At 40.8% G+C, this 26,552-nt stretch overlaps 2 protein-coding genes across 3 annotated transcripts in view; both read left to right on the top strand.

Annotated features, from left to right (window-relative positions):
- Nucleotides 1-5,155, top strand: part of golga4 (golgin A4) — a 30,849-nt gene extending 25,694 nt beyond the window's left edge. For both annotated transcript variants that reach the window (XM_084735345.1, XM_084735346.1), the window contains 3 exons: nucleotides 1,686-1,783; nucleotides 4,242-4,328; nucleotides 4,461-5,155. In XM_084735345.1, the coding sequence (XP_084591471.1) occupies nucleotides 1,686-1,783; nucleotides 4,242-4,328; nucleotides 4,461-4,475 (200 nt within the window). In that variant the 3' untranslated portion in view covers nucleotides 4,476-5,155. The remainder of the gene's footprint in view (nucleotides 1-1,685; nucleotides 1,784-4,241; nucleotides 4,329-4,460) is intronic.
- Nucleotides 5,156-7,177: 2,022 nt separating this feature from the next.
- Nucleotides 7,178-26,552, top strand: part of itga9 (integrin, alpha 9) — a 69,430-nt gene continuing 50,055 nt past the window's right edge. The window contains exons 1-11 of the mRNA XM_084735452.1: nucleotides 7,178-7,698; nucleotides 8,329-8,456; nucleotides 10,650-10,756; nucleotides 13,774-13,897; nucleotides 16,862-16,929; nucleotides 20,690-20,819; nucleotides 21,812-21,897; nucleotides 21,983-22,045; nucleotides 22,523-22,660; nucleotides 23,142-23,247; nucleotides 26,115-26,209. Coding sequence (XP_084591578.1) covers nucleotides 7,511-7,698; nucleotides 8,329-8,456; nucleotides 10,650-10,756; nucleotides 13,774-13,897; nucleotides 16,862-16,929; nucleotides 20,690-20,819; nucleotides 21,812-21,897; nucleotides 21,983-22,045; nucleotides 22,523-22,660; nucleotides 23,142-23,247; nucleotides 26,115-26,209 — 1,233 coding nt within the window. The 5' untranslated portion in view covers nucleotides 7,178-7,510. The remainder of the gene's footprint in view (nucleotides 7,699-8,328; nucleotides 8,457-10,649; nucleotides 10,757-13,773; nucleotides 13,898-16,861; nucleotides 16,930-20,689; nucleotides 20,820-21,811; nucleotides 21,898-21,982; nucleotides 22,046-22,522; nucleotides 22,661-23,141; nucleotides 23,248-26,114; nucleotides 26,210-26,552) is intronic.

Genomic DNA, 26,552 nt, shown 5'->3' on the forward strand with positions numbered 1-26,552 from the left:
TAGCTGCTCTGTAGAATCTCAGGGGTTTTGACACACTACCAATAATCTGACAGCCCCCACGTCTCTTCATGGATCAGACAGAGGACATGAGTTGCAGATCCTGAATGGTGTGTGGGTGTGTGGTCTGGTTTAAATATGCTTTTCAGGACATGTTGGCCCGCTAAGTGTGATTGTAGGTTTACTGGTTAAGATTGGAGCTGTGGTTATAATTAAGGTTTGGTTAAGGTTAGAGTAAAGGTTAGGGTTAGACTTGTAACCGTTGCGGTGAAGGTTAGGGTAAGCCTCTTGGGTCCTGACTGTAAGTCAACGCTGTATCCTCAAGTATATCGTAAACTGAACATGATGTGTGAGAGAGCATGTAGAGCGACGGGGGGTATTGAGTGAATTCTACCCTCCTCTTAGACCTTCCCTGCTGGTGTAATAAAGAGAATCTGCTGTCAGAAGGGGGGCAGTGAAGAAGCCATCCTCGGATTTAATGGGTTTTACAGATTGTGGTTTTAAGGTTTCCCGCACAGGACCCTGCAGCACACAGACTGTTCCTCTCAAATCCTCCACACTATATCCAGCCTGATACCTGCTCTGTCCTGTATTTGGACCTATTAGTTTCTTCTGCTCATTATAAATCTGTAGTTTCAGGTAGAAGGGCTCATCAGAAGGCTGTTTAAAGTCTGCAGCCTCCTGATTGGTGCTGTGCGAGGCTCAACATGCAGGGTCAACAGGACAAAGGCTGTGAGATTTATTGGCGACCCCGTGCTTCACACAAGAGATCAAAGACTTGTTTGCGCTTCTCTATCACCTCTTCTGTCCTCAAGTCACACAGCCTCTCTTGGCGCATACATTTGGACATTTGGTGTCATGTGAATGATTATTCCAGATAAGCAGAGAGCAAGTGGGTGTTGTTCCGTATTAAAGACCTGATGGGGATATTGCAGTAGCGTAAGTGTTACCAGGCCTGTCCGTGCTGCAGCTCAGTTTCCCATTCATAGTTTTTAAAAGGGATAATGGTGTTATAGCTTTGGGCGGAGAATTAAAAAGTTCATTCGTTCACTCTTGTGGTATTAATGTGCTCAAGCTGAGCCTCGCCTGTGCAGAAATGCTCTGTATACGGTTGCTAACACAAACATGAAACTGATGACTGATAATGTTTTATGCTAGTAAAAGGGATGTTAATCATTAATCGATTAGTCACTCTTAAGAATTTAACTGATTAGATAATTTATCAAGATGCTAGAAGTGGCTGTAATTGTGCCTCTTTTTACATTGTTTTGTCAGGTGGAGCCATTTTTTGAATAAAGGAACTAAAACCTTGATTAGGTAGTAGTTTTACTTTAAAGCAAGACAAGAAAAAAATCATTTACAAACCACAGTTGTGATGTTTTTTGAAGTGCACCCTGATTTATATCTTATAGCACTGATTTATTTTGTATTTGTTTACTGTATTTAAGCAGAAAGTCTCATGAGACTCACTCAAAATGACAACATGGAGTAGTTAGCTGCACATAGTCCAATAAAAATACATAATGTGCAACGTTCACTTATAGCACAACACAGGACCTCAGAAAGAGAAGCTTGACTGTTAAAACAATTATTCATGAAATTTTATGGTTTAATATCACAGTTTTGCACTGTAGTGTGACTGCGCAGGTCCCAGATGATTAAATGTCTGTTTTTGTTTGGTTTCACAGATCCTGGATGCAACAGCACCGATCCATTCTCAGAAGCCACTGAGATGGAGTACCTGAGGAAGGTGTTGTTTGAATACATGATGGGACGGGAAACAAAAGTATGCTTTTATTTTTCTTACATTACTGTACATAAAAAATCACCTGATTGTTTATATGACTGAGTTTCCTATTTTTTAGCTCCTATTTGTCTTAATATTTCTGAATGATAAATGGTTGGTTGACTATAAAAAAAAAAAAAAACAACAACAGAAACAACAATAGATGCAAGTCCACCGGCACTATTTTAATCACACAAACACACACGCAGGTCATGGGTGCTTGAACTGTGTGGGCGTCTCCAAGCACACCTGCTGTTTTATGTATGTGCAGCAGGGTCTGGGTGAAGGTGAGTATAGATCAGGGGTCATGGTGATTAATAGATACCCTCTCAGTCAGTCACATCACTGGTCTCAGAGCTCTGAAACAACTTAGTCGATCACAGTAAAACTCAACAAAACCTCAACAAATGCTGCTTTTTAGGAGAAACATTGTTGTCTGGAAGGTGCAGAGCAGCACGATGTGAACACTCAGCACCACAAACCTGCAGCCAGAGGCAGAGTGTGTTTTTTGTCTGATGAAGCTGCGCATAAGATCGCATTAGTCTGTTGCTATTTAAATAATAATTATTCTATATTTCATATTAATAGTGGGCACATCATATCTTAAAATATGACACAGCAGTGTTTGCTTCACAATGCATCAAGAATAAAACATGAACAACTAATTTAATGCACAAGATTGAGTTCTGGTGATCCAGTGCCTCCCTCATAAACAGAGAGTACAAAGTCATAACAGACCCATGTGATGTGTGTGGTTTTTCTGTCATATGCAAGTAATTTAATCACAGAGGACAGTCGTGTGTGTTAGTACTGCGCCCTGGCATGACACTTCTCAAAACAGAGGCTGAATATTTAACATGCATGTCCTGCTGTGTTTAGATGGCTGCAGGGATGTAATGGTGAGGAAGAAGCTTTTCATTCACTGTAAATCAGCTGTTAAGAACAGATACTGAAAGAATCACTCACGTTTATTTATAGGTAAATGCAGATTGATTTACTGACTTTCCAGTAGGGCTACAAAATTGATCAAAATCTTGTGAAAGTTGCAAAATGGTGAAAGTGCAATATCCAAATCACAGAAGCAAAGTGTGTAACAAAACAGCCGTATAATGAAGCACTGTAGTTCTGCAGAAACACTCGGGCCTCCAAGTCTTGTTCTCCAGATGTAAGAAAACACGTTTGATTTGTCACATCATCATGATTTTAATAGTTTTCTCCAGTGAAAATTAAAATTGTGATGTAAAAATGATCATTCCCACTAATTGTGATTCTTATCACATCACAATATTTTTCAAAATAGTTGCAACATGTTTTTTTTACCATATTGTGTGCTATATTCCTGTTTAAACTCTTATTTCTGCACATTTGCTGCAGATATTTGCTGCTGTTCATAAAGTCACCAAAGTTGCTTCAGAGTGACGTTGCACCAGAAACAGACGTCAGAATCTGAGACGCTTTTGCTCGCTTTGCGCTGCCTCATTTAAATAAACATCCCACCTGTCTGCGTCTCTCCTCCTACCTGCTCGCTAGGCACCAAAATACCACACGGACATTGCAAAATAAAGATACCAAACAACTGGAGCGCTGCTTGTATTAGTTGGTGCACCGCCATAAAAATTTAGCCCCATGACTTTATCGTTCTTTCCCTGACAAAGACTGACATGTTGTCATTTCTAAATATGCTCGGATGTGGTCAATAAATTAAACCAAACAATTTGAAACCCACCACATTTTAATAACAACAGATGATATCAGAGAGTACATCCAACCACCGTTTTTTTTTTTTTTTAGCAAGTAACCCACTGACCTTCGTTTGCCACACAAAACATGAGACCGTTTAGGACACCATGTAAAAGTCATGTTGTGTCCCGTCTTCTTGGGTAAAATTAACAGTGATCTCCCTAATTAACAGTGCTGTTGACATGGCCCTAAAGTCAGCGGGATTTTCCCAGCTCCTCAGCAAACAGTTAGTCTTTATGGCAGCATGGCAGACCTCCCCTGTGTGGAGGATGTCCCCCAGGCTGCCTGCGAGAACATACATCTCGCATGACGCGGATTTGCCATTTAAAGACACGCTGGCCTTGTTTAGTGTTAGCTGAGCTGCTGGGTTTCCTACACAGCAGCCCTGTTTCTGATTATCCCTGGTGTTTATGGGGAAATGCATGCACCCTGGCAGATGGGCCTGGAGTTGATTTTTTTTCTCTTGTTGGACTTAAACTGTATCAGATCAGTGTGTGAAAGGTAGGTGGTTAGTGTATCTGGTGTTTGTGAAAGAGATGATGAAAAACTGTCTTAGCAACATGCAGTCTCAACTCCACAAAAGCCGTGATGTTGAGTAAAACACAAATAAGAACATAATGCAATAATTTGCATAAACAAAAATGTTGAAGATGAAGATTAGGGTTTAATGTTTTACTTTTTTTATGTTGGTCGTCATCTATTTGCTTCTCATTCACAGACGATGGCCAAAGTTATTACCTCCATGCTCAAGTTTCCTCCTGACCAAGCGCAAAAGGTTTTGGACAAAGAAGACTCAAAAGCGATTGTAAGCATCCGTTTACCTGCTGAGGAAACGTTCCCTTAAGTCACTTCATGTGGTTAAAGAACATAATATCAACGATTCTTTGTTGAAAATTACATGAATAATAGACTTCATTTCATGTGTGTCTCTCCACAGCCTTGGTTACGATGAGTATTGAAATGATTCGTGAACTTTTGGATGAAAATCTGCTGCTGCTACTGCTGCTGAAGGGGAAGACTGCCATGGATTCGATCTCGCCCTTCTCTCTGCATTTTTTGTCATTTTCTGTGTGTGAGTGGGTGTTTGTATGTGTGGGACAGTGTGGTGTGTGTGTGTGTGAGTGCGTGTGTGAGTATACAGTATCTAAAGGTATGAGGGAAATAGAGAATATGCCAGAAAACACAAATCTTCCATGAATCCACTTTTACTCTGAAATTGAGTTTGTTAATTTATATGTTTTAGATTAAGTTAAATTGTTTTCTTTTTATTTTAGAATGTGTTTTTACGGATTGGCTTGTGCAATAAATAATGTCATTATCACGTATTGATGCTGACAGGTCAGTTGATTTATAGGTTTCTGTGTTGTGCCGTTGTCTGAATCACTTCCTCTGTAAAACTTGTAAACGACCCTTTAACTGTGCACTCGCACCACATTATGAAGATATATACTGGCCTCTGGACCTTGTTTGTTTAACACAGCTTTTCTATGCTTTATATTTTGTCACTGACACTGACAGAGAAACACAAAAACACAAACTGTAAATTGTACTATGATAATTAAACTGTACTATAGGGCACTATATGACTTGCTATACATTTTCAGACTAACAGATTAAATCTTATTTACAGAACACCTTTTGTCACTCATTTATCCTCATTATCATGCAGTATGTTACATGTTAAATCCGATAGCTTATCTCATTAACTGGTGTTTCTTTGTTTAGCCTGTCCAACGCAGGGTGAAGTATGATAACATCCTGTTAAACGGACGTGTGTGGAATGCAGACATCACAACAAATCTGAGTTCTAAAGATCCTGTTGGTAGCTGGTCACATACTTCAGCGAGGGTAACCTTTGTTTGACCTTTATTTCTTCACTCCACCGGACAGTTTCTGCAGTGCTTTAAAGTCACAGTGTAAATTCCAATAATCTGAACTTTAGCCCTTAAAATGTCTTTACAGGTCTTAAAATGGACTGAATTATGAAATTGGCTTTACTTTTATAAAGTATCACTTAATTCTCACATTTAAATGAGTTTTGGGTGGAGAAGATGTATTCATTTATTGTAACAATTGCAAAACTAAACCAACATTGAACCAATAACCACTAATGCAAACTGAATGTACTTTTTTGCCAGTAAAATAACTCTAAATTTGCATTTATAATGGTCTTAAAAAGTCTTAAACTTCACTTGTTGAAACCTGCAGAAACTGCAACAAAAATGCAGATTTATATATAAAGAGATGAGTCAGAATCAACTTTATTGATCAATTATGTTGATACACAACAAGGAACTCCACTCTACTTCTTTTATAGCCTTCAGTAACATGAGGATAGAAACAAAGACCTACTGCAGAGTTAAACTAATGCCATAAAGGTAAACTTAAATACTAGAAATCGCCTCCAGAAAGACCCTAAATACTCTCCTTTGAAGTAGTTTTTTTTTTCCATAAAAAAAGCAAACAAGTTATAAATCACATCTGTTATCAGTCAGAATCTATGAACGTGCAAATATTAGTATACATGTTGCATATTAGATCAATGATTGGCTTACAAACTGGTTGTGATGACACCCAAGTGAATTAACAAAAAGCAAAACACATTATTTAGTGAAGGATACAGATGCAGACACACAACTAAACATACAGCTCGCCTGTTCCTGTAAGAGCTGGACAACAAGTGAGCCTTACTGCATCAGATTCTATTTTAAATTTTCACCTAGAGCCTGAATTTTGTTTTCCTTGACAAATGTAGAGACGTTCCACTGAACTGATGTTAAAAATAAACACTGTAAAGAAATTCACCAGAATCCAGCAGGCTGATGCTGAGAATACAGTATTTGAATGGGCCTCCTGAATGATGTGCTTGGCCAACAATAAACGGATGTTATGACCGTACAGCGGTTCCAAGGGTCCTGAACCCTCCGCAAGACATACAAGATAAAACTGAGGGATTGCCAGATGATTAAGAGATGATAAAAGCATAAAAAAACATATTTCTGCAGCATCTCTCTTTTAATCTTTTTCCTTTTTCTTGTAAATGTTGATAATTTGTTTTGTCATGATTTTGAAATAAGTATTCAAATTAAACAAGGAGATTAAAATCACTCTGATTGGTCACAACTGGTAAAAACTGCTTTGTTTTAAGGGGAGAGAAAGGAGGATAGAAACCACATCAGAGGGGGTGTCTTGAGTCAGTTTTCAATTTGTAAAGTTTGCAAATAATGTTCTCTTTTCCTAATAAAAGCTTTGAATAATTGGCTCATATAACGCTGAGAAATTGTCCAATCCCTGATTTCAACTCTGAGAATCTCAGATCTTGGATGTATAAATCATTAAACTGCCTATTAAAGTTAAAACTCAAACTTTTTAAAGTATGAAAGTAAGGATGTTTCTCAGGTCACTGTGAGTGGAAAACGTTAGATGGCAGCAGCGCGCCCTCATCTCTCAGTTTAGGTGCGCGGAGCCCCTGAAGCCCACGGGTGAAATGTGATGCTTTGCGCCTCAAAACCATTCGCGTCTCTCCATGACCGCGTTAACCGTGTCAGTGCAGCGCAATGGAAACACACTTTCCGGGTTTCACCTTTCGCATTAAAACCCTGCAGGAGTCGCAGCTCCGCTCCAACCAGCAGCGACGCTTTTATTTTGAGTGAAACTCCTCTCACTTCCTGTCTCCTCCAGGCTTCCTCTTGTCAACTTGACAGATCTGACCGCATTTATCTCCACGACAGGGAGCCTGCGAGCAACAACTTTCTCAGATTGACACAGAATGGAGAGAAGCTGACGCACCGTTATTTACCGGACCGTTAATTCTGCTCCTCACGCCTTTCCTCATGCCATCACAGCCTGCATGTTGCGCCACACCAGGAACAAATCACTGAACGATAGTTTTGTAATAGTTTGACCACAGAAGAGCTGAAAACTCCTCATTATTGACTTTTTTCTTCTTCTTTCTTTTTGGACACTTTAACCGCGTTATTACGCACGATGCGCAAAGGGATGGCTCCTCTCCGGGGACAAAAAACGGGATTACAAAATGTTTTTTACGTTTGTCTCTCTATTTCAGTGGCTTATTCTTACAACATAGACTTAGAACATCCTCTGGTGTTCCGCGGACCAAATTCTAGTTTTTTTGGCTACTCTGTGCTGGAGCATTATCATGACAACACACGCTGGTGAGTCCCAAACTGTGATGTTCCTGGAAATGCTGTTACTTTCTGTCAGTGATGCAATGAACTTGTACTTATGAAGAAAATGTTGGAGAGCTCAGGCTGCATCCACACCCAATAAATGCAATAATAATGGTTAATCATGTGCAATATTACTTTAATTACTGTTATCATGTAAAATATTTCGTTTAATATCATGTATGTTCATTATCTGGTGCAGTATAACTTTTTGTTACTTTTCAACATGGCTTGCAGTATTGCTTTCTCAGTTTCAGCTCACTTTTGTCTTTATCTTTCTTTTATTGTTATTCTGTTAGGCACTGATTTTTGCATTTACTCATTATACACTTTATATTTTATATTTTACTTTATATTTAATACTCTATTGTTGTTATTGTTATGTTGCTGTCATTCTGGAACAATATGGGATGAGAATTTCCTTTGACATTAAAAATGTTCTATCTTATCTTGTCACATCTTATCATATTTTATGAAGATTCTGCCCATTTTCTGCTGGAGATAGATGTAAATCTTCATTTAAAAGTTTCAGTGACTCAAATTAAAGATACTGTATGGTGTTTTGGTGCGTGAAAACCCCACTGTGTCCCATCCTCTCCCCTCTCCTCGTGTCTGCAGGGTAATAGTGGGGGCTCCGAGGGCAGAATCTACCTACAGTAGCTCTGTGCACTCTCCCGGAGCTGTGTATAAGTGTCGAGTTCACAGCAACCCAGAGCGCCGCTGCACAGAGATGGACCTTGGAAGAGGTCAGTCACCACTGCTTGCAGCATAAAAACAAGAGCACACAGAGACACACGCTCGCTGCAGACTCACATGTATTTACACACACACATAAACAGTTCAGGAAATTTCCCTATCTATTGCTGCAGTCCACACACACACATGCTGGACTTTCCTGCAGCCTTTTCTTGTCCACTCTTTGCATAAACTCCCCCAAGCATCTGTTTTGTTTTATCAGAATAATGCAGCCTTATACTGCTCTTAACAGTGCTGCAGTTGTTCTTTTACCTGCTATATGGAGACGTGCAAAGGAAAAGGAGGTTCTGTCTGTGTGCAGAGGTCCATAAATATTTTGATAAATATGATTTATGCTCCTGCTAATATTTTCCAAGCACGTGAGCCAAAAAGTTGAGCTTCACCCCCACCAAAACCTCAATCCCCACGGCTCTGTTCTTGTGGTCAAGAGAGCCGGGGTGCAGGCATGGCTTTAATATTAACCCCCGCGCTCAGTCAGTGTGTCACAAACATTACCAGAGCGAGCGCGTGCTGCTGCCTGGTGCTCAGTGAAGCACATGGAGCAGAGGAGCTGGACTCTGATGGGCCTCTGGGAACCTACAGCACACTGACACACACAAACACTCACAGCTACATGCCATTGTGCTGAATCAATTGTCTTCAGGGAGACAGTGAATAAAACTTATGGAAGGGGCCCGCGAAGGGAGATTTGGACTCTTAAACAGTGAAATTTAGAGGTGAGATCTTTGTCTTTTTTATGGCTTTCCTCCTAGTTATTAGGGTTCCTATAGGTGCCGGGAATCCTTGAAAACATTTGAATTGTAATGTAACGTTTTCAAGATCTAAAAAGTGCTTGGATTTTGGATAGAGTGCTTGAAACTACTTGAAACTGTCTTTTCATTACTTTCGTAATAAATTGTTCTCTGACTTAATAGTTTACTCTTTGGATGAAGAAATAAGATCAGCCAGTCAGTCTAATTTCTTTTACCCTTCACACAAAATAAAGACAACTCCACTCGAGCCTCACTTGCCACTCTGCATGTGTAGCTACACTTAGTTTTATTAAAATTAAGGTTATTGATTGTTTGAGTGACTGTTTTTTATTGGCTCAGTCAGGTTATAGAGGATGCCAAGTCTACTTACAGACAGGTGATGCATTTTGAAATACGAAACTTTGTTGTGTTTCATACATCATTTACCACAACTGGTGCTGGGAAAGCTTGAAAATGCACCTTGAAGAGTGCTTGAATATGATGTTGGACACCATGAATTGTGGACATTGTGGATTTATGTGAATTATGATCTTCATAAACTGGTCAAGAGCTCACAATCAGTAATGTTAACAGCTTTACAAAGCAGTATGAGATTAGAGCTGCAACAATTAGCCGATTAATCATTTAGTTCATCAAAAGGAAATTTGATCACTGATTCATCTTTTAAGTATTTTTTTAAGCAAAAATGTCAAACATTTGCTTGTTCCAGTGTCTCAAATGCGAGTTTGTTGCTTTTCTTTGAGGATTTTTCACAATTTTCTGACATTTTATAGACTGATCGATTGATTAATCATGAAAATAATCGGTAGATCAATCAGTGATGAATTAGTTGCAGCGCTATGTGAGACGCACATCAGTAAATAGTGCAGGAGGTTATTTGAAATTTTATATTTGTGTGTGGATTTTGATGTCATTTGATGACATTTCCTTTGGCTCAGGGGAATTAGGATGGGAGTTTTTCATGGTTTTATTGACCAGACAGTTAATCGATTGATTTGGTTAGTTAGTCAAGCATAAAAATAATAATTATTTGGAGCCTTAAAGAAGTCTTTATTAAAAAAATATTTGTTTAATGTTAGCCAGTATATTGTTATCAGACTTGTTTAACACTGAAATATCAATATTAATTTCAGCTTCAAAAATCCAGTGTAGTTGGGTTTTTAAATGTCATGATAGATTTCTATCTTCGAGTGAAGTTGACTTGCAGTATTGACCAGACAGCAACAGAAGAGCTGTTGTGAAATACTTCAGATAAGCGGAAAACATTAGTGTGAGCCACAGAAATTCAAACTGTCAGCTGTTAAGAATCACTTGCACATTCAGCAGAAATAAAGAATAAAACAAACGGTTGACAGGCAACAAGCTAGTTGCTCCAAGACGTCCTCCATCCCAATGACTCAACGGCTGCAAACGGCTCTCATTGTCTTTCAGGAAACAAGCTGAGGGAGTCTTGTGGGAAGACGTGCCAGGGAGACAGGGACGATGAGTGGATGGGGGTCAGCCTGGCCCGCCAGGACAAAGCCAACGGCAACATACTGGTGAGTTCAGGGACACGACGCCGCAGCAGTCACTTCATTGAATTGTTTAATGTGAACCATGTACACTTGTAAAAAAAAAAACAGACCTGATTATACCGACATCATTGTTACAAATGTCTTACCATGAACCGCACTGTTAAACCACAGCTGGTCTCAACATTACAGCAACAAGCCTTTTCCTTCCATCCTGTGTTACAAGCTCACAAGCAAGTAAAAACTGAACTCAAATGATTTTTTTGCCTATTCAAAGCTGGAGTACAACTAAAGTCAGACAGATTTGGAAGCTGCAGCGGCGTTACATAATAGTGTAAAACATTTACCTCGTGTTTGGAGCTGGACGAGCCAGTGGAACAGGGTTTGTCAAGAGAAGATTGTTGTTTAGAAAAATGGAGAGAGTGATTTGGAGAAATAGACTAACTAGTGGTGCTGATCCCAGAGGTGCTTGGTTGGGTGTTTGCACAGAGATCAGAGGGCAGCTGGCAGAGTTTGTTTAGGCTTCAGCCCCTCTGCGGTGGTCCCGTCCAAGGGCAGCCCTTCATTAAATGTTAACCCCCCCGTCTCCTGTGCGGCGGGGTAGCGAGAACCTGTGGCGTTCCAGGGCGGTTTGAAGGCGACTGGTGGACACTTGAAACACTCATGACAGGTGTGAAAGTGTTTGGATACCTGCTGCTGTTTGACCTCCTCTGCTGGGAGTCAAAGAAATCACAAGGATTCCTCCCTTTCCACTCTGAGAAATAAAGGTGCTAAGTAGAACCATAAAGAGTTCTTTGCCTTGTTCCCATAAGAAAACTCTTTTTGAATCCCGGTAGGAGTTCAACACAGAACCCAACATAAATGGTTATACCTGGAACAATCTGTGAAAGGTTTTGCAACCAAATTAGGTCTGGTTCTTGAACTGGTTCCACATTTCCACCAGTTTTGAGTGGAACCAGTTTAATCAAGGATGTCATCAGCAGAGAACCTTTAGAATATCCGGAGATAAACCTGCTATGGTTCAGTGCCAGCTGGGAACTAACTTTTCAGGTTCTGAACCGCTTCATTTTTTGGGTAAATGTTCAGAATGGTTTAAGTGGAATGTGACTGGTTCTATGTTGGTGGAAAAGGGCCCATATATGGAACCTTGTAATCAATTTGGGGGGGGGGTTTCAACTGAGGACCTTTTTGTATTCCAAGGGTTTTATCTAACGTTCAACCAAGTTGCTTTTCTGAGAATCCTCTTATATTGCAAATATTTAATCTAGAACCCACCCAAGGGTATCTACCAAGAACCCAACTATATTATGGTACAAAGAACCCCCCATCACGGGATCCCCTTGATGAAAGAATGCCTTCAATAATCTTGAAGGACTGTTTCTTCCAGAGAGGCACCTTTGGATGAAGATGGTTCCTTTAGTCTTACAAAGTACCCTTGATTAACCCTCTTTTCAAAAAGGGTTCTTTAGGAACAGATGGTTCTGGGTAGAACCTCAGCCCTTTAGGAAGAACCTTTTTGGAACCCTTATTTCTAAGAGTGGACATCAGGATCACTGTTTGGCCTGTTAAACCTCTGTTCCTTTCAATATGTTTGTCTTTGGTTCATTTTTTTATACCTCGGTGGAATGTTTTGGCGTGATTTTCAAACCATTACTCTTGGCTTTACTCGCCAGTCAGGCCGTCAAAATCCGAGGAGCTCTTGGACTTGTCGGTCTTGGGAATTTGAGCGTAGAGTGATATAACAACAAGCTTTTAGCTGCAGTCCAGTCAGGGTCCCGATGATAAAAGAAAGGTGGTGGCTTTCCAGAGCCACGTGTTGCTCTGCCTCTCCACAAGCACTGCTGTTTTTTTTTTCTTTTTTTATCTCATCTGAATGGACTCACGTTTCTGTGCAACAGGACGGAAACGGCTGCTTGGCAGATGTGTATTGTGGTGATTTCATCTTGTGCTTTCAGTGAAGGCCTTGTTTGTGACCAGTGAGCCCTTTAACTGAACAGGAACATGACAACGGCTCAGACTCCAGCCGTAAAAGCCTCCTTCGCTGCTTCAACAGAACTTGTCTCAGAGCTGCTTTTGTCGTGTTTATGTTGCCGATTGATCTTTTTTTTTTTAAAGAATCTGTCTCCACTTCGGAGCGAGAGTTTATGCTGCGTTGCTTCTACTTTGAAACACAAGTGTTTCTCAACACAGCATCTTGCTTCCAGACAGTCATCTGATGCTCTGTGTGCGCCCACAATCTGCAGAGCTCTTATATTCATTTAGATTGGCTCTAAGTGTGTCTGTGTGTGTGTGCATGGTGAGGAGACTGGAGGAGTTAAACAGTGCAAAGGGAAATGAATTGAACTTTGTCTGCACAGAGGCGTCCAGATCAGTCCCCAGAGCAACAGGAGCCCCACCACCACCCCCCCCCCCCCCCCAGGGTACTAAATTATTACCACATTTACACATTTATGTGGCCTGATTTGTGCAGAGTTTGAAATCGAGTCTATATTATTCTGTTTGCTTACTGATCTGTGGAATGTTTTATTTTGAAAAACACAGCAGCAAAATATTATTTTGAGAATTATTCACCGTCAGTTTTAGGAATGGTTTCAGCAGCAGCAGCATAATAAAGTGGGAGTTTGTTTTTTGCCTTTTGATCCGCTTTTCTTTTTTGCTGTCTGAACTTTTGGCCCCTCCAGCTGCTTTTAAAGCCTGGAGGAGCCGTTTTGAAATTAAAACTTTTAAAACAAAAATGTCATGTGAAGATTTTCCGGCTGCACGTTAGCTTCTGCTTTAGAAACACGGTTCCCATGCTGCAGATGAGATATTCACACCACAGACCATGGCTGTTATGGTCACGGTTATGATGGGCTTTAATTCCCCCTCTCATTGACGATCATTTGACAGCCACAGAGACGGAGTGACTCCAGCCCAGAGAGGACGGGGATTAAACTATCAACTAGCGTGGTCGAGAAACGCCTGCCTGCAGTCTGAAGTGTTTGTGTTTACAGAGTGAACGTGTGTCTGAGCTTGTTTTCTGTTTCTGCTTCCTTCTCTCTCAGGCTTGCGCTCACCGCTGGAAAAACGTTTACTACGACTCAGAGCACATCCTTCCACATGGATACTGCTCCATCATTCCTCCCACCCTGCAGGGCAGGACCAAACCGCTCATCCCTTGTTATGAAGGTACGGTGGGGGCACAATGGTGGACAAGCACAGCACGTATTTAATTAGAATTTTCCTTCATTTCAACTCATATGAACCTCTCACGTCAGGCAGATATCAGCTCTAAAAAAGATCAAATACATTGCTCAGGGCAAGAGATCTTGTTTAGTCCGGTGGCTCCCGACTCCGATGTTTCGCAACCCCTTAAAATGAAGCAAAGATACAGGTTATACATGAGCTGTGAGCATTTGAAAAATGCAAGATGCAGTGAAATTTGGCCCCAGAGGATGAGGCCTAATGACTTTGTTGATCGCCCGACTTTTTCTCTAGCACCAGTTTGCAGTTCACATTTTTGATTTTGAATGAAATATCTCCTCAGGATGAACTGTAATCACTTTGATGATCCCTTAACTTTTCATCTAGTTGCATCACAAGGTCAAAACTTTAATTTTTCCAATAGTTTTTGATGACCAAATTCATCCTCAGCTGTATGTTGTGTTACTGCAAATTAGAAAAAGTTAACATGCTAAAGTGAGAGCCGGGTAATTCTAGTAAAAAAATGGTTTGTAGGATGTGTTGTGTGCCCACATACCAAATCAAAAGTGTTTATAGTTGTCTTAAACGGTAACACTAGAAAGTGCGGTGAACAGAGTGCTGCTGGGATGACGTGTTTTTGTCAGCCAAGCAGGAAGTCAGCGTTGCTCTGGTTTCCTTCACAAAAAGTCAGTCGGATGTTTCTGTTGGATTTTGGATTAGTGAAGAAAATAAGCTCTGTGGTGCACAAAAGTTTGTGAGATTTAAATGTTTTATTAACAAAGATACTTTTCACTGGCAAACACCACTTTTTACGATTTTTGATCACCACAAGTAAAAAAGCTAAAATTACACAATAAATGAACCACAGCGTGGTCGCATGACTTCAGCGTCACCACCACTAAGTGACCAGTGTTTGGTGTGATGATGTTTAATGTCCACAACAACCTCTGTAGTCTCATTTAGCCACTTGTTAGCACTGGCCTTTTTATGACATGTCAGTATTCATGATTACAGTATATACTGACATATTTTATGTTATAGAACGAAACATGAAAACCTCATAAGCTTGTGTTAACCACAAACTTTATTCCAGGCAAATAATGAAAAACCCATTAAAAAAACAACGACGAGGGAACCAGAAGTCCTGATATGCTAACTAATTTCTGGATTCATGGACTCAATTCCTGCAGCAGTACAACATATCATTTACATCATGACTCAGTTTTAGAAACTTAGAGTCCGGTACTCAGTTGTTTCCATGAAAAGTATCACAAATAATTGTGTATAGAAAGAGAACTGAGAGATAAGTTAAAACCCTGCTTACTTTCTCAACTCCACAAAGCACCCAATCAGAAAGTTGCAGGAATTGTTGAATGTTTGAAAGGTGTCGGGGGGTTTTCAGCAGTTTTTCAAACAGTTCTGATCAGTATTATAGTCATTGTGAGCATGTTAGCACTGATATTAGCTGGAATTTAGCATTTGCTGTTCCTCAGTGCAGCTACACAGCATATCTGCACTTATTTCTTATTCCTTTCATCATCTTGTGACCCCTCAGAGTTACCCTGGGACCCCTTGAGGGGTCCAGACCGCCAGGTTGGGAGCCACTGGTTTGGTCTGTTTATCCTCTTCTGTGGTTACGTTTTATCATGGCACGTGATCTCTGAAGCCAGCGCCATCAGTGCGAACTGAAGCCCCACATCTGCTTCTGGCCTCTGATTGATGTTTTGGCACTGAGACTAGTAGCAGGAGAGCCTTGAAGTGTGATCTCTTCTCCCTCAGTCCAACAAGAGTACTTTGGCAAGAGCCAGCTCCGACCACTGAAGGACACACAGATTGTTAAAGAGAAGCTTCGGCACTTTCCATGCGAATGTCCGGTCAGTGTTGACGGTAGTCAATTGAAGCAGTAAATTCCTCAGCGTGTGCTATATTGACCACGAAAATAGAGTTCTTCTGCTACAGGCTACTTTAGATTGGATGTCTAATATCTTCATGTATCCAGATGAGTATTTATGTCACCAAACACTGTGTTTTGGCCAACAAAGTAATAACTATAGATGAGGGTGATGATACACGCTTACCCACAATGCATCCTAGTACATGTGAGCAATGCTGCACGGCTCTGTGAACAGGAAATCTCAGTTTTCTTAGCCAGGACATTACACCCTGACAATTTTATTGCATCAAAAAGTGCAGAAGTTTCCCTTCAATATAAGAGCGTTCGTTTTATGGAGATGGAGTTTGTATTCCCTAGCCACCTTTTTGCAAAAGAAAAACATTTTCACAAAGCTGTAATTCTGCTAACTATGTTAAAGTGCAGGTTTTGGTTTGATTTTCCAGAATTCAGGTGCTTTTAAGGACAGATTTTCTTGCGAGGTAGAGAAATCAGATTATGCTATCTTAGTAGTAAATCAAATCCATTTGGGCTGCAGGTTGTTTTCCTTTGCGCACCCCCTAAAACACTAAAAATCAAGTTCCATTTGAAAAATAATGTACTGCATAACATTTTAAGCTGACTCATGCAAATGTGTTCTTCATATGTTTTGATATGTGACTCAGAGCTATTTATCAAAGGCTGTTTTACGCCTTAATTGTGCTCCCAGGTCAGGATTTCACTTCCTTCCGTAACTCTCGTTGCCAGCAGTTGTGAAGAAGCCAGACAGACTTTGCATGGGACCGTATTTACAGTGCATTTTGCACAGATCCAAGCTCAATATTTTTGTAACCTGAGAGCACTGCCCCCCCCCCCCCAACCCCCCAACCTCCAAGTTAGCGGTCCTCTCGACAAATGTGGTGTTGAACCCCTTCTTCCCTCGGTCTACTTTCTGCCCCCAGATTCCTCGTGGATGGGACTCTGACTTTGACTAGCTCCATATGGAATGCAGGAAAAACTCCAGTAAACGCTGGCTCAAGCACACAGTGAAATAATTTGTGGTTTGTTTTTTCTTTCAGACTATAAGCAGAAGTATGGGGAAGAGCACGGATCGTGCCAAGCCGGGATAGCGGGAGTTTTTACGGAGGTCAGTAACGGTGCTTGTTCATCTTCTTTATCCATGTAATATTCTCTTTTCTGTTCGTCTGTTATAGAGACATCAGTCTGTTATCATCCAAACTCTGTTGTCTGGACTCTCACTGAGCTTCATCCTTACTGTCTCTTTTCTTCTTATCATTTTCTCACTTCAATTTACCACATGCCTTATGTTTTTTTTCCTCACTCTTTTTTTTTGACTTTGACTCTCTGGTATTATGTATATAGTTAGCAGAGACATTATATATGTGGCTGAGGAGGATTTTTTCCCCTCAAGTTGTTTAAGATGTCAAATGATGTGGAAAATCTGAATTCTACAGTCAGATATACACGCCATTTGTATAAAATCAGCAGCCAGCGCTCTCCTGACTAACTGCTGATAACTGTTAGCTTATGTTTCCGTGGGCAGATGCTCCAGGAAAGGCTGCAGCGGCCTCAGCTGACCTGGTGTGGCTCCACAAGATAAAGTGTTTAAGCAAATAGGAGTTTCCTGTTCCCTATAGCATAGATGCACTGCTGTTTTTGTATTGACATCACCCTTGGTTGCACAATGCCTTTTTGTATCTTACAAATGCCTTTTGATCTCCCACAAAGTAGAAAGATGGAGCCGGTAGGGCTGCACCCTTACAATCGAAGGTTTGAATCATCAGTCGGAAACCCATCAGTCGCCTGAGGTTCTTCAAGCCCAGCAGTTTTTTCTTTTCTTTCGTCAGTCAGTGTGCATCAGTATAAGAATCAAACGGACAGAGGCTTACAAAAATGCACAGGTAGAACATTTCAATGAAGAATTACAGAAAGAATGACAGCAAAAATCCACGTGACAACATGGTTAACTGTTGAAAGGCGGTGAAATGAGTTTCAGCTCTCGTTTTTTAGCTGCATCATCGCACACAGAGTAATGCAACAGCATGGCAGACTGTAAACTTTGCAAAGCAAGTCTCTAAATAACCACAAAACTAACTGTGATGGAAGCAGAGCAGAGCGATGGAAATGGAGCGCAGGTGACGTGCTGTTAGGGGCTCGCAGGGGAGGTGACATTATTGAAAGGACTGCTAAAGTGAGGGAACTTTTTTTTAAATAGTAAGAAACTTTTTGTTAAACACCATCATCGTCATCAGCTTCATTCAAACTCAACTGAAAAAAAAAATACAACTCACCAAAAATGTCTTGGTTTGTCTTTTCACTGTCCCAACAACTCTGGTTCAGTCGAAATAAACTCTTAATTTATGGCATGAAAAATGCGGAGTGTGCAGGGCAGGTACGCGCTGCTGCAGCCTATAACTCAACTATAGATGGATACACGCTTTTACTTTCACTGACTGTGAAAATCTGACTTTTTCTCCTCACAGATGATGAAGAAAGGCGTTAAAATGCAAATCTTACTGGTGAAACATACATCATATAGACTGCTATAGGAGATTAGTGTGGTACACTGATCTGAAAAAAAAGAATGAATTGCAAAATATTCGTATATAACAGCTAAATCTGATTGGACTGAATATATTCTTTAGTTAGGAGCAGCCCTAGAGGCCACTGCAGTGAGCAGAGCCAGTGAGAGGAAGGTCAAACAGATTTAATGTATAGATGCATTTGAGCGCAAATATAGTTTGACAGGAAAGAAATGTTCATGTGAGGAATACGTTTAAATTTGAAAATGTATATTTGATCCGTTTAGACGTTTTGTTTTCTATACATTAACAATATAATTCTTTCCCGATGTTGCCCCCGAGCGACATGTTCTGCAAAGGTCCTTTTCATGTCTCAGATTACAGTCACGCTCAATTTGTGACATACAGTAAAGTACAGTAGACTGTGAGTGACTTAAAGTGTGTCCTCGGAGCACAGCTGTGTCCTGAGGGTGAAACGTTCCTCTTTATTTTAACTATGGTAAATAACATTATTTTAGCTTTCTGCACTCTTTGAAACAAGAGATCCAGAAGGGTTCTCCTTGAAGCGCTGAGGTTCTACTCATAACCATTTGTTTGTGAAAAAACCCTTTTTTGAAGAAATGTTTCGTCGTGGATTCTTTGTAAAACTAAAGGTTCCATTAAGAGCCCTTTTCATCCGAAGAACCCTTTTTGGAGGAAAGAGTTCTTCAAGGATTGTTGAGATCCTCGAAGAACGCCTTCGTCAAGGGGTTTTTGTACCATAATATAAAAGGATTCATGGTAAGACACCCTAGGTGGATTTGAGATTGAAGAACCCCCTGGGTTGGTTCTAGATGCAACCCATGTAATATAAAACGGCTCTCCTATATGGGGTTCTGGGTGAAACTTTTCATAGATGGTTCTAGGTGTAACCTTTCATGTTAGGTTCTAGGTAGAACTCTCTGAAAGGGTTCCATATTGAACCTTTATAAAAGGAGCCAAAAAGTGTTCTTGTATGGGGACAAGCTGAAGAACCCTATATGGTTCTAGTTGGCACCATTATTTCTCAGAGTGTAGTTTGCTTGTAAAGTAAATTTAAGCAGAAACATCATTCATCATTCTATGGTTCTTTATTGTGAAGATTTGCTTCTTTTCCTCTGTTTTATATCATTTTAACCTGAATATATTCGGGTTTAAGATTGTTTCGTGGACAAAATGAGACATTTGAAGACGTCCCTTGTGGGGAAATTGTAACTGTATTTGCTGAAATTAAATGACCAAACAATTAGTGGAGATTAAACGACGATGAATGCTTTGCTTCAGAAACGGTTTCCCCATCATAGATACTAAAATGGGATAATTTCACATGATCCTGCTAACGCATTTTACCACAAAGTCTTTGATGTGTGTGTTTCAACACAGCATCAAAGATCCTTTGAAAATCTTGTTTACGACTGTGATGAAGACTCAGGCTCATGGCAGTGTGTGATGTAACATTTAGTTGGTTTTAGTTTCATTATTTTACTATCTAAACCCCCCTAAAACACAGATTACAAACTGGAAATAACTGTGCAGGTGTTGATCTTGTAAGCGGAAGTTTTGCTGCAGCATGAGATGGTTTGGTCAACATCATGTGAAACCTGCAAATAACACTCGAGAGAAGACTTATAGCTTCAGGAAAGAACAGATCCTGATAAGGCTGGATTCCACAATGGACCCACTGTTTTAAAACCAAAGACAAAATCATAAAACTCACTTCTTTTTCGCAGACTGAGAGCATCAGTGCTGATCTGTTAAAGCATTTGGACAACCCCCCCCCCACCCCACCCCCTCGAAAGAATGTGAGGAATTTAAAGAAAAGATGTCCAACTGTTAAACTTTATCCCTGTCTGAACCATGGTGCACACGCCTGGTGGTGCCCAGATGTTAGACGCCACAGCACAGGGGATGTATACTGCTGAGTAAGGTCCTTAAGTTTGTTTGAGTTCTCAGTGGTAACCACACATCCTCTGACACAGATAACATCAGTGGAGAAAATCAGGAAGTGCTGAGCAACGGTGCAGTATCTTTACTGTCGCGCTCTGGTCCCTTTAATAGCTGTGGAGCATCTCAACAGAAAGCTGTGAACAACTCATTTTACAGCTGTCAGTTTTGCCCGACGTCTGAATTCCTCGTCACATCAAAGGAGGAAGCTTCGGCCGGCGTGCCATCTGGCCGTGTGGTTAGGAGCAGATAGCACAAACCAGTCTGCGGCTGCTGGTTAACCAGACGTTCACCCAGCAGCGTTTTTCCTCCCCCCCTTTCCTTCAGCAGGATATTGCAGTGCAGATTGAAGGTGAATCAAAAACAGTCGTCCGAATGAATGTCGGGGGTTTTCTTTTTCAGGAGCTGGTGGTCATGGGGGCGCCGGGGTCGTACTACTGGACCGGGACGATCAAGGTGTACAACCTGACTTCTGACTCCTTCTACAGCCCGAACAAAGATGACATCGACTCCCACAGATACAGCTACCTGGGTGAGAGCCTGTCAATGAGGATATCCTCATTAAAGGCATAGTTCGAATTATCTGAAGTGGGACTGTATGAGACACTCATCTATGGACAGTTTATTACCTTCAGTAGATGGTGATCGCCACACCCCCAGTTTGGAGAAGCAGTAGGAGTGCTTGTCTAGGAAGCTAAGCAATGAACTGCATATTTTTGCTTCCTAAAAAATGTTCAGTTTAGGTGTAAGGCTGTATTTAGAATATTTTCACAGCTTTACTTTGCTGTCAGTCAGCTTTTTCCAATGAGAAACTGATGTTATATAGGCCAAATATTCCTATCTCCAAACCAACCAAACTCCATTGGCAAAAATTTGGTAATTTTACCTCACAAGACGCACGAGTTGTTGGTCTACCACTGCCTCGATTGGTTAGTTTGTTCATGTTATTGTGTGATTTTAGTGAATCTGAACCTACTTTAAAACACCAAAGTCACAAAATAACCCAAACTAACTAACTGATCGAGGCAGCGGTAGACCAGCAGTTCTTGTGTTCTGCAAATTAAAATCACTGATTTCTCCAACAGAGTCTGGCTGATTTGGAGAGAGGTTTTACCTTGCCGTTACACAGCCTTTTCTGATGGGAAGCAGCTGTTATATAAGCCAAATATTGCTCACTTCAAACCAGCCAGACTCCATTGTCAGAATTAGCAAAGAGTTGCTGGTCTTTGCTGCCTCCACATGTTAGTTTGTTTGTGTTATTGTGTGACTTCTGTGTTTTTAAAAGGACTGTTCATATTCTCTAAAGTCATTATAACTCAAACAAACAGCAGTAGACCAGCAACTCACGTGGCGTCTGATGGCAAAGTTAAGTGCTGAAATACTCTTAAGTAGAGTTAAACTAATATTGATGTCATACAACCCCACTTCAAATAATCTGAACTATTCCTTTAATGCAGGCAGTTGCATTGAATGTCAAATATATCATTTTAACCAAGGAGCTGTGACTGAATATTGTGTCTGCAGGCTATGCTGTGACTGCTGGACACTTCTCCTCTCCTAATGTAATAGACATAGCTGCAGGGGCGCCTCAGCACAGCGGCAGTGGAAAAGTAGGCACTTCATCTTCTGTCTTGTTTCCAGCTGTTGAGTCCTGTTGTGTTGCTCGCTGCAGTGATTTGTTTTTCTCTCGCACAGGTTTACATTTTCAAAATTGATGGAGCGTCTTTGGTGAAGAGTTTTCAAGCCTCAGGGAAAATGGTATGAGCTCGGATGTGGTCTTATATTCCTGTTTTTAATCTCTGTACAGCTAATATTTTGCATTGAGGCTATTCTTTTTCATCAGGTACAGAACAGGGTTTTTTTTTTACCTTGTCTACCTCAAAGACATGTGGTTGATTCTTACAATGCATTGCAGACACACAGCTCTAATTGCTTTGTTGTCAAACTGCGCTGTTTACGTCTGCCTTGAGAGTTTAGACAGTGATTTAAAAAAGGAACACACTCGCCAGAAACCAAAGCCAGGGAGGTAGCTAATGCTTTCCATTCAGAGTAAATAAAAGGAAGTCAGGGTAGCTTTGAGACATAAGTTGTGTAAATATTCCTTTATTAATGCTATGGATATAAAGGGGGGAAGTAAATCCAGTCAGAGCGTGAATCACATGTCAATCGTATGAACTGCAGAAGAAAAAGTGTCTGTGATCTGACCCATTGCTCTGTGGCTCGGCTTGGTTCCAGATGGGCTCTTACTTTGGCTCCTCATTGTGTGCAGTTGATCTGAACCAGGACGGCCTGTCGGACCTGCTGGTGGGGGCACCCATGCACAGCCAGCTCCGGGACGAGGGCCAGGTGTCTGTGTACCTCAGCAAGGGCAACGTGAGTGGGATCTGTGGGTCAGTGGGAACATGATAGCATAACTCGCAGATTTATTTTACTACAGTATGTCCAGTCGCTCCCTTTGAACCGCACATATGTACATTTCTGCACTGTTATTATTGTCGGCAGTGTCGATTTTTAGCTCTGCTGGTGTTTGATTTCTTTCTGACCATGTTTGTTATCACAATACTTGACTAAAACAGCGGAGCATTGTGTGATTCAGCAGTCAGATTATTTAACTGACTAAGACTAGAGCTCCTGTTTGTGCATGTTATATTTATGAGTTATTTTCGAGGAAGTTGACCGTCTGTTTGGTTGTTAAATCATCTGGATAAAAGCCAAGGAACTGCGGTCGTGGCCAAAGAATTTTATCAGAGAAAAGCTGCAATAATTTAACCGCAGCAGTAAACTGTTGGACCTTTCTTTTTATCTTCTGCCAGCTCAGTGTATAAACTGTTATCTGTCCTGCTGCTGTTTTCAGGGGGTGATGGAGGAGGACGCTGTTCTGACTGGTGACAATGCTTTCAATGCTCACTTTGGAGAATGCATCACTGCCATCGGAGACATAGATGACGACGGATATCAAGGTCAGTTTCTGCCAGAACAGTGTCCACTCAACATACATCTACTTGCAATGGTGGAAGAAATACTGCCCGTCTAAATGATATATAAATAGTTTATAATTAGGTAATTTATCAGACTGTAAACAATATAAATATTAATAAATGATTATAAACAAGTTATAACAGTTTTCATGCATCAGTATGGACTCACTCTTTGATATGATCCAATTGCTGCTTACTACTAATTAATCTTACTCATGACTTACATTTATAAAGGGAGAGGCAAAAGGGAGCAGGGGTGCATGCTGAAAATATCAAGATTTCCAAAGCCTTAGTGTATGAATCTGCTGATTTGATATCTTAATTTGATGCCAAATGAAACGCTGACGCTGGTTAAATGCAAGTAACTTATTAAAGAATATGTGATGAAGCTGGCAGGAGTTTTTTATCCAGTGGCTTCTTTTAATGATTTATTAAGTGTTTACAACCTAATTATAACACATTTATGAATCAATTATGAGGGTATATATATCATTATAGGCATTTCATATGTTTTAAAGGAGACAGTACACTCCTGGCTGGTGTTTAAAAAGTCTTATTTTGTCGATGGGAAACAGAGAAACAGAAATTCTTAAAATAGTCGTTCCCAACCTGTGGGTCAGGATTCCTTCAGTGGGTCACAACATAAATCTGAGGGCTTGTGACGTGATTAATGGTACCATGAACAAGAAAAGCTGCCTCCTGTTGCACCTTCTTCCACTTCTTCTTCTTCGTCTCCCTGTGAATTTCTGGCTATTTGAGCCTGAAACACAACCTGAGAAGTTCAGAGGAGAAAATCGCACTTTAAAGGAACTGCTCACAACTGATAGACATCTGAAACCTGTCAAGGGGTCGCAAGCAGACGCTGATTTAGTTCGGGTGGTCAGAAGCCAAAAAGGTTGGGAACCGCTGACTCAAGGGACCACACTGAGGGTTTAACATGCTTTAGTCCATTAAACACAAATCACTTGTGTTTTACAGTAGTGCTGCTGACCTTTTTTTACAACTGTGCCACAAGTTTCAAGACTGACTTCCTACCTTGTGGGCAACCACAGTTTTTAATTTATTTCACTGTGATATCCATCACTGTAACCATCTTATTCTGTTGTTGTTATTGCTGAAGCGTCATTACTGTTGTTTAGTGGTACATTACACAATTTTAATCCAATGCACTTTTGCAATTTTGTCAAATTCAGCAAATATGTCCTCACCGTCTGCTAGCTGTCCGTTCTGTGTGTGTACTGAAAAAAAGAACGTGCCTGGCTCTGTAAATGGGAAACAAAAAGTGGTTTGAACCAACCCTCGCAACACTATTCCAGCAGATCAGCAACAGGTTGGGTTCATGCTTGTGCACAGGAGAGGGAGACGGAGCGAGAGGGACTGTAAATCTTTTGAAGGAGCACAGGAGGGGTGTATTTGTTTGGCTGTTGAGTTCAAATCTCAGCAATCCTTCTCTAAAATCTCATGCACCATGTTTAAGAGCAGAAAGTTCTAGGTAGGAATTCTACCTATCAATCAGCTCCTGCAATATAAACTAAACTAAGGAACAAAAACGTCATATTTATTTCATCTAAGTCTCAGATGCCAGAGAGTCCTTGAATGCACCACACAAACTGTCCTTTAGCCACTAAACTTTCCCTGGTAATTCATTCATAAGACTTTAGCCACCGGTGAGGGGTCAGGACTCAGACAGGGTTCGTGTTGTATATGTATAAGTCTTGTAGTTCTCTATGAATCTATTATCCAGGCGGTGGCACCACTTTGCAGTAGTATTCAGTGTGACATTGTCCTGTGGTCACTGAAACAAAGCTATTTCCGCTGTCATCTGGTGAGTAATAAAGTCACACAGTTTATATTCTTCCCATCATCCCACAAGGAAATGATGGCTGGCTGGGATTCTCAGTAGGTGCAACAAAACCCATCATTTTCACAGACATTTTGTTTCGATTACCCTGCGGCGAGGGCCAGGGATCTGCAGAAAATATTGCCCTCTCTCACCCTCGTGTGCACGGAGTCATCCACACACAAACCAAATTATCCACACACACAGACACACACGTTTACGCTGTCTGTTTTCCTGGCACACTCACGGTTTGGCTGTGAGGGCCCGACTTGGCGTCCGTCTCACACTCGAGGCTGGAAGCTGCTGCCCGGTTTCATCTCCGTGTGAGATACGCCTCAAGGCTTGCAGCCTGGCATAGTGTGTGTGTGGGTGTGTGTGTGTGTGTGTGTGTGTGTGTGTGGAGAAAGATGGCAGCTGAGAGGTATAACTCATCCTGTAACTCGTCACTCTGGGAGTGTCGAAAGAGCCAGACTGCTCCCTGACTGACAGTCTATTATTTACAACTAAACTGCTACCGTTTATTTTGAAAGGACTACTGTAGAAATCATAATGCACATTTGGTTTCACTAACAAATTAACTCTACTTCTTCATAATGAGTTCATTATTGTGTGGTGTTTGCCCAAAAAAAGTGCCATTCTTTTCACCGTTTCTGCTTTGGTATGCTGCTCCACATGTCATGGAAGTGTTTTGGTTTATAAAAAGAAAGTTTGTATATGGGCTTTCTGTGGAAATGGGATAAGGAGACGTTGTTTCAGTGCTCTCGCCAGCACTTTATAGTCCTGTTTCCACTCTCTCAGAGGTCGAACAAGTTTTATGGCCCCTAACAACACTTAATTGTCTATTAAGACTCTTACTGTAACAGCTTGTTTCCCAGGCGCTGGCCAGCTGAAAGTAAACAGGTTAATGACAGCTTTTGTACACATTCATAAACACACACGGTCATTTATGCATTCATTCATTTCTGTGTCGACTTTTCGCTGAAACAGTTTTTGTCCTCTGTCTGTTCAGATGTAGCCATAGGAGCACCTAAAGAGGACGACTACGGAGGAGCCGTTTATATCTACCATGGAGATGCCGCAGGAATCATCAGGAAATACTCCATGGTAAGAACTCTTCCAAGTGTCAGACAATATGCTGACAATTTTTAAATGATATTTTTATTGCTTTTTTTTTAACTTAGAGGGACAGTTCACTCCAAAATTCTACATGATGCTACACACAACAAGGTCTGTGGATTATCTTGAGTAACCAGGTCATGATTTTTGGAATGAGACACTGGTTTTCAATTTTTTAAATGTTTTTTTTTTTTTCTCTCAGCACCACAAGCCAAGTGCCTTTTAGTCCCATTAATTTGGAGAGAAAGCAGAAATCTCCAAGGCCGATATCTCCAGAACTCTGCAACTTACACCAAAACAGTCTAGATGGATTAAATAGCACCACAGCAAA

Source organism: Lutjanus erythropterus, chromosome 14 (assembly GCF_056507025.1).
Source record: "Lutjanus erythropterus isolate fLutEry1 chromosome 14, fLutEry1.hap2, whole genome shotgun sequence".
NCBI classification, from domain to species: domain Eukaryota; kingdom Metazoa; phylum Chordata; class Actinopteri; order Lutjaniformes; family Lutjanidae; genus Lutjanus; species Lutjanus erythropterus.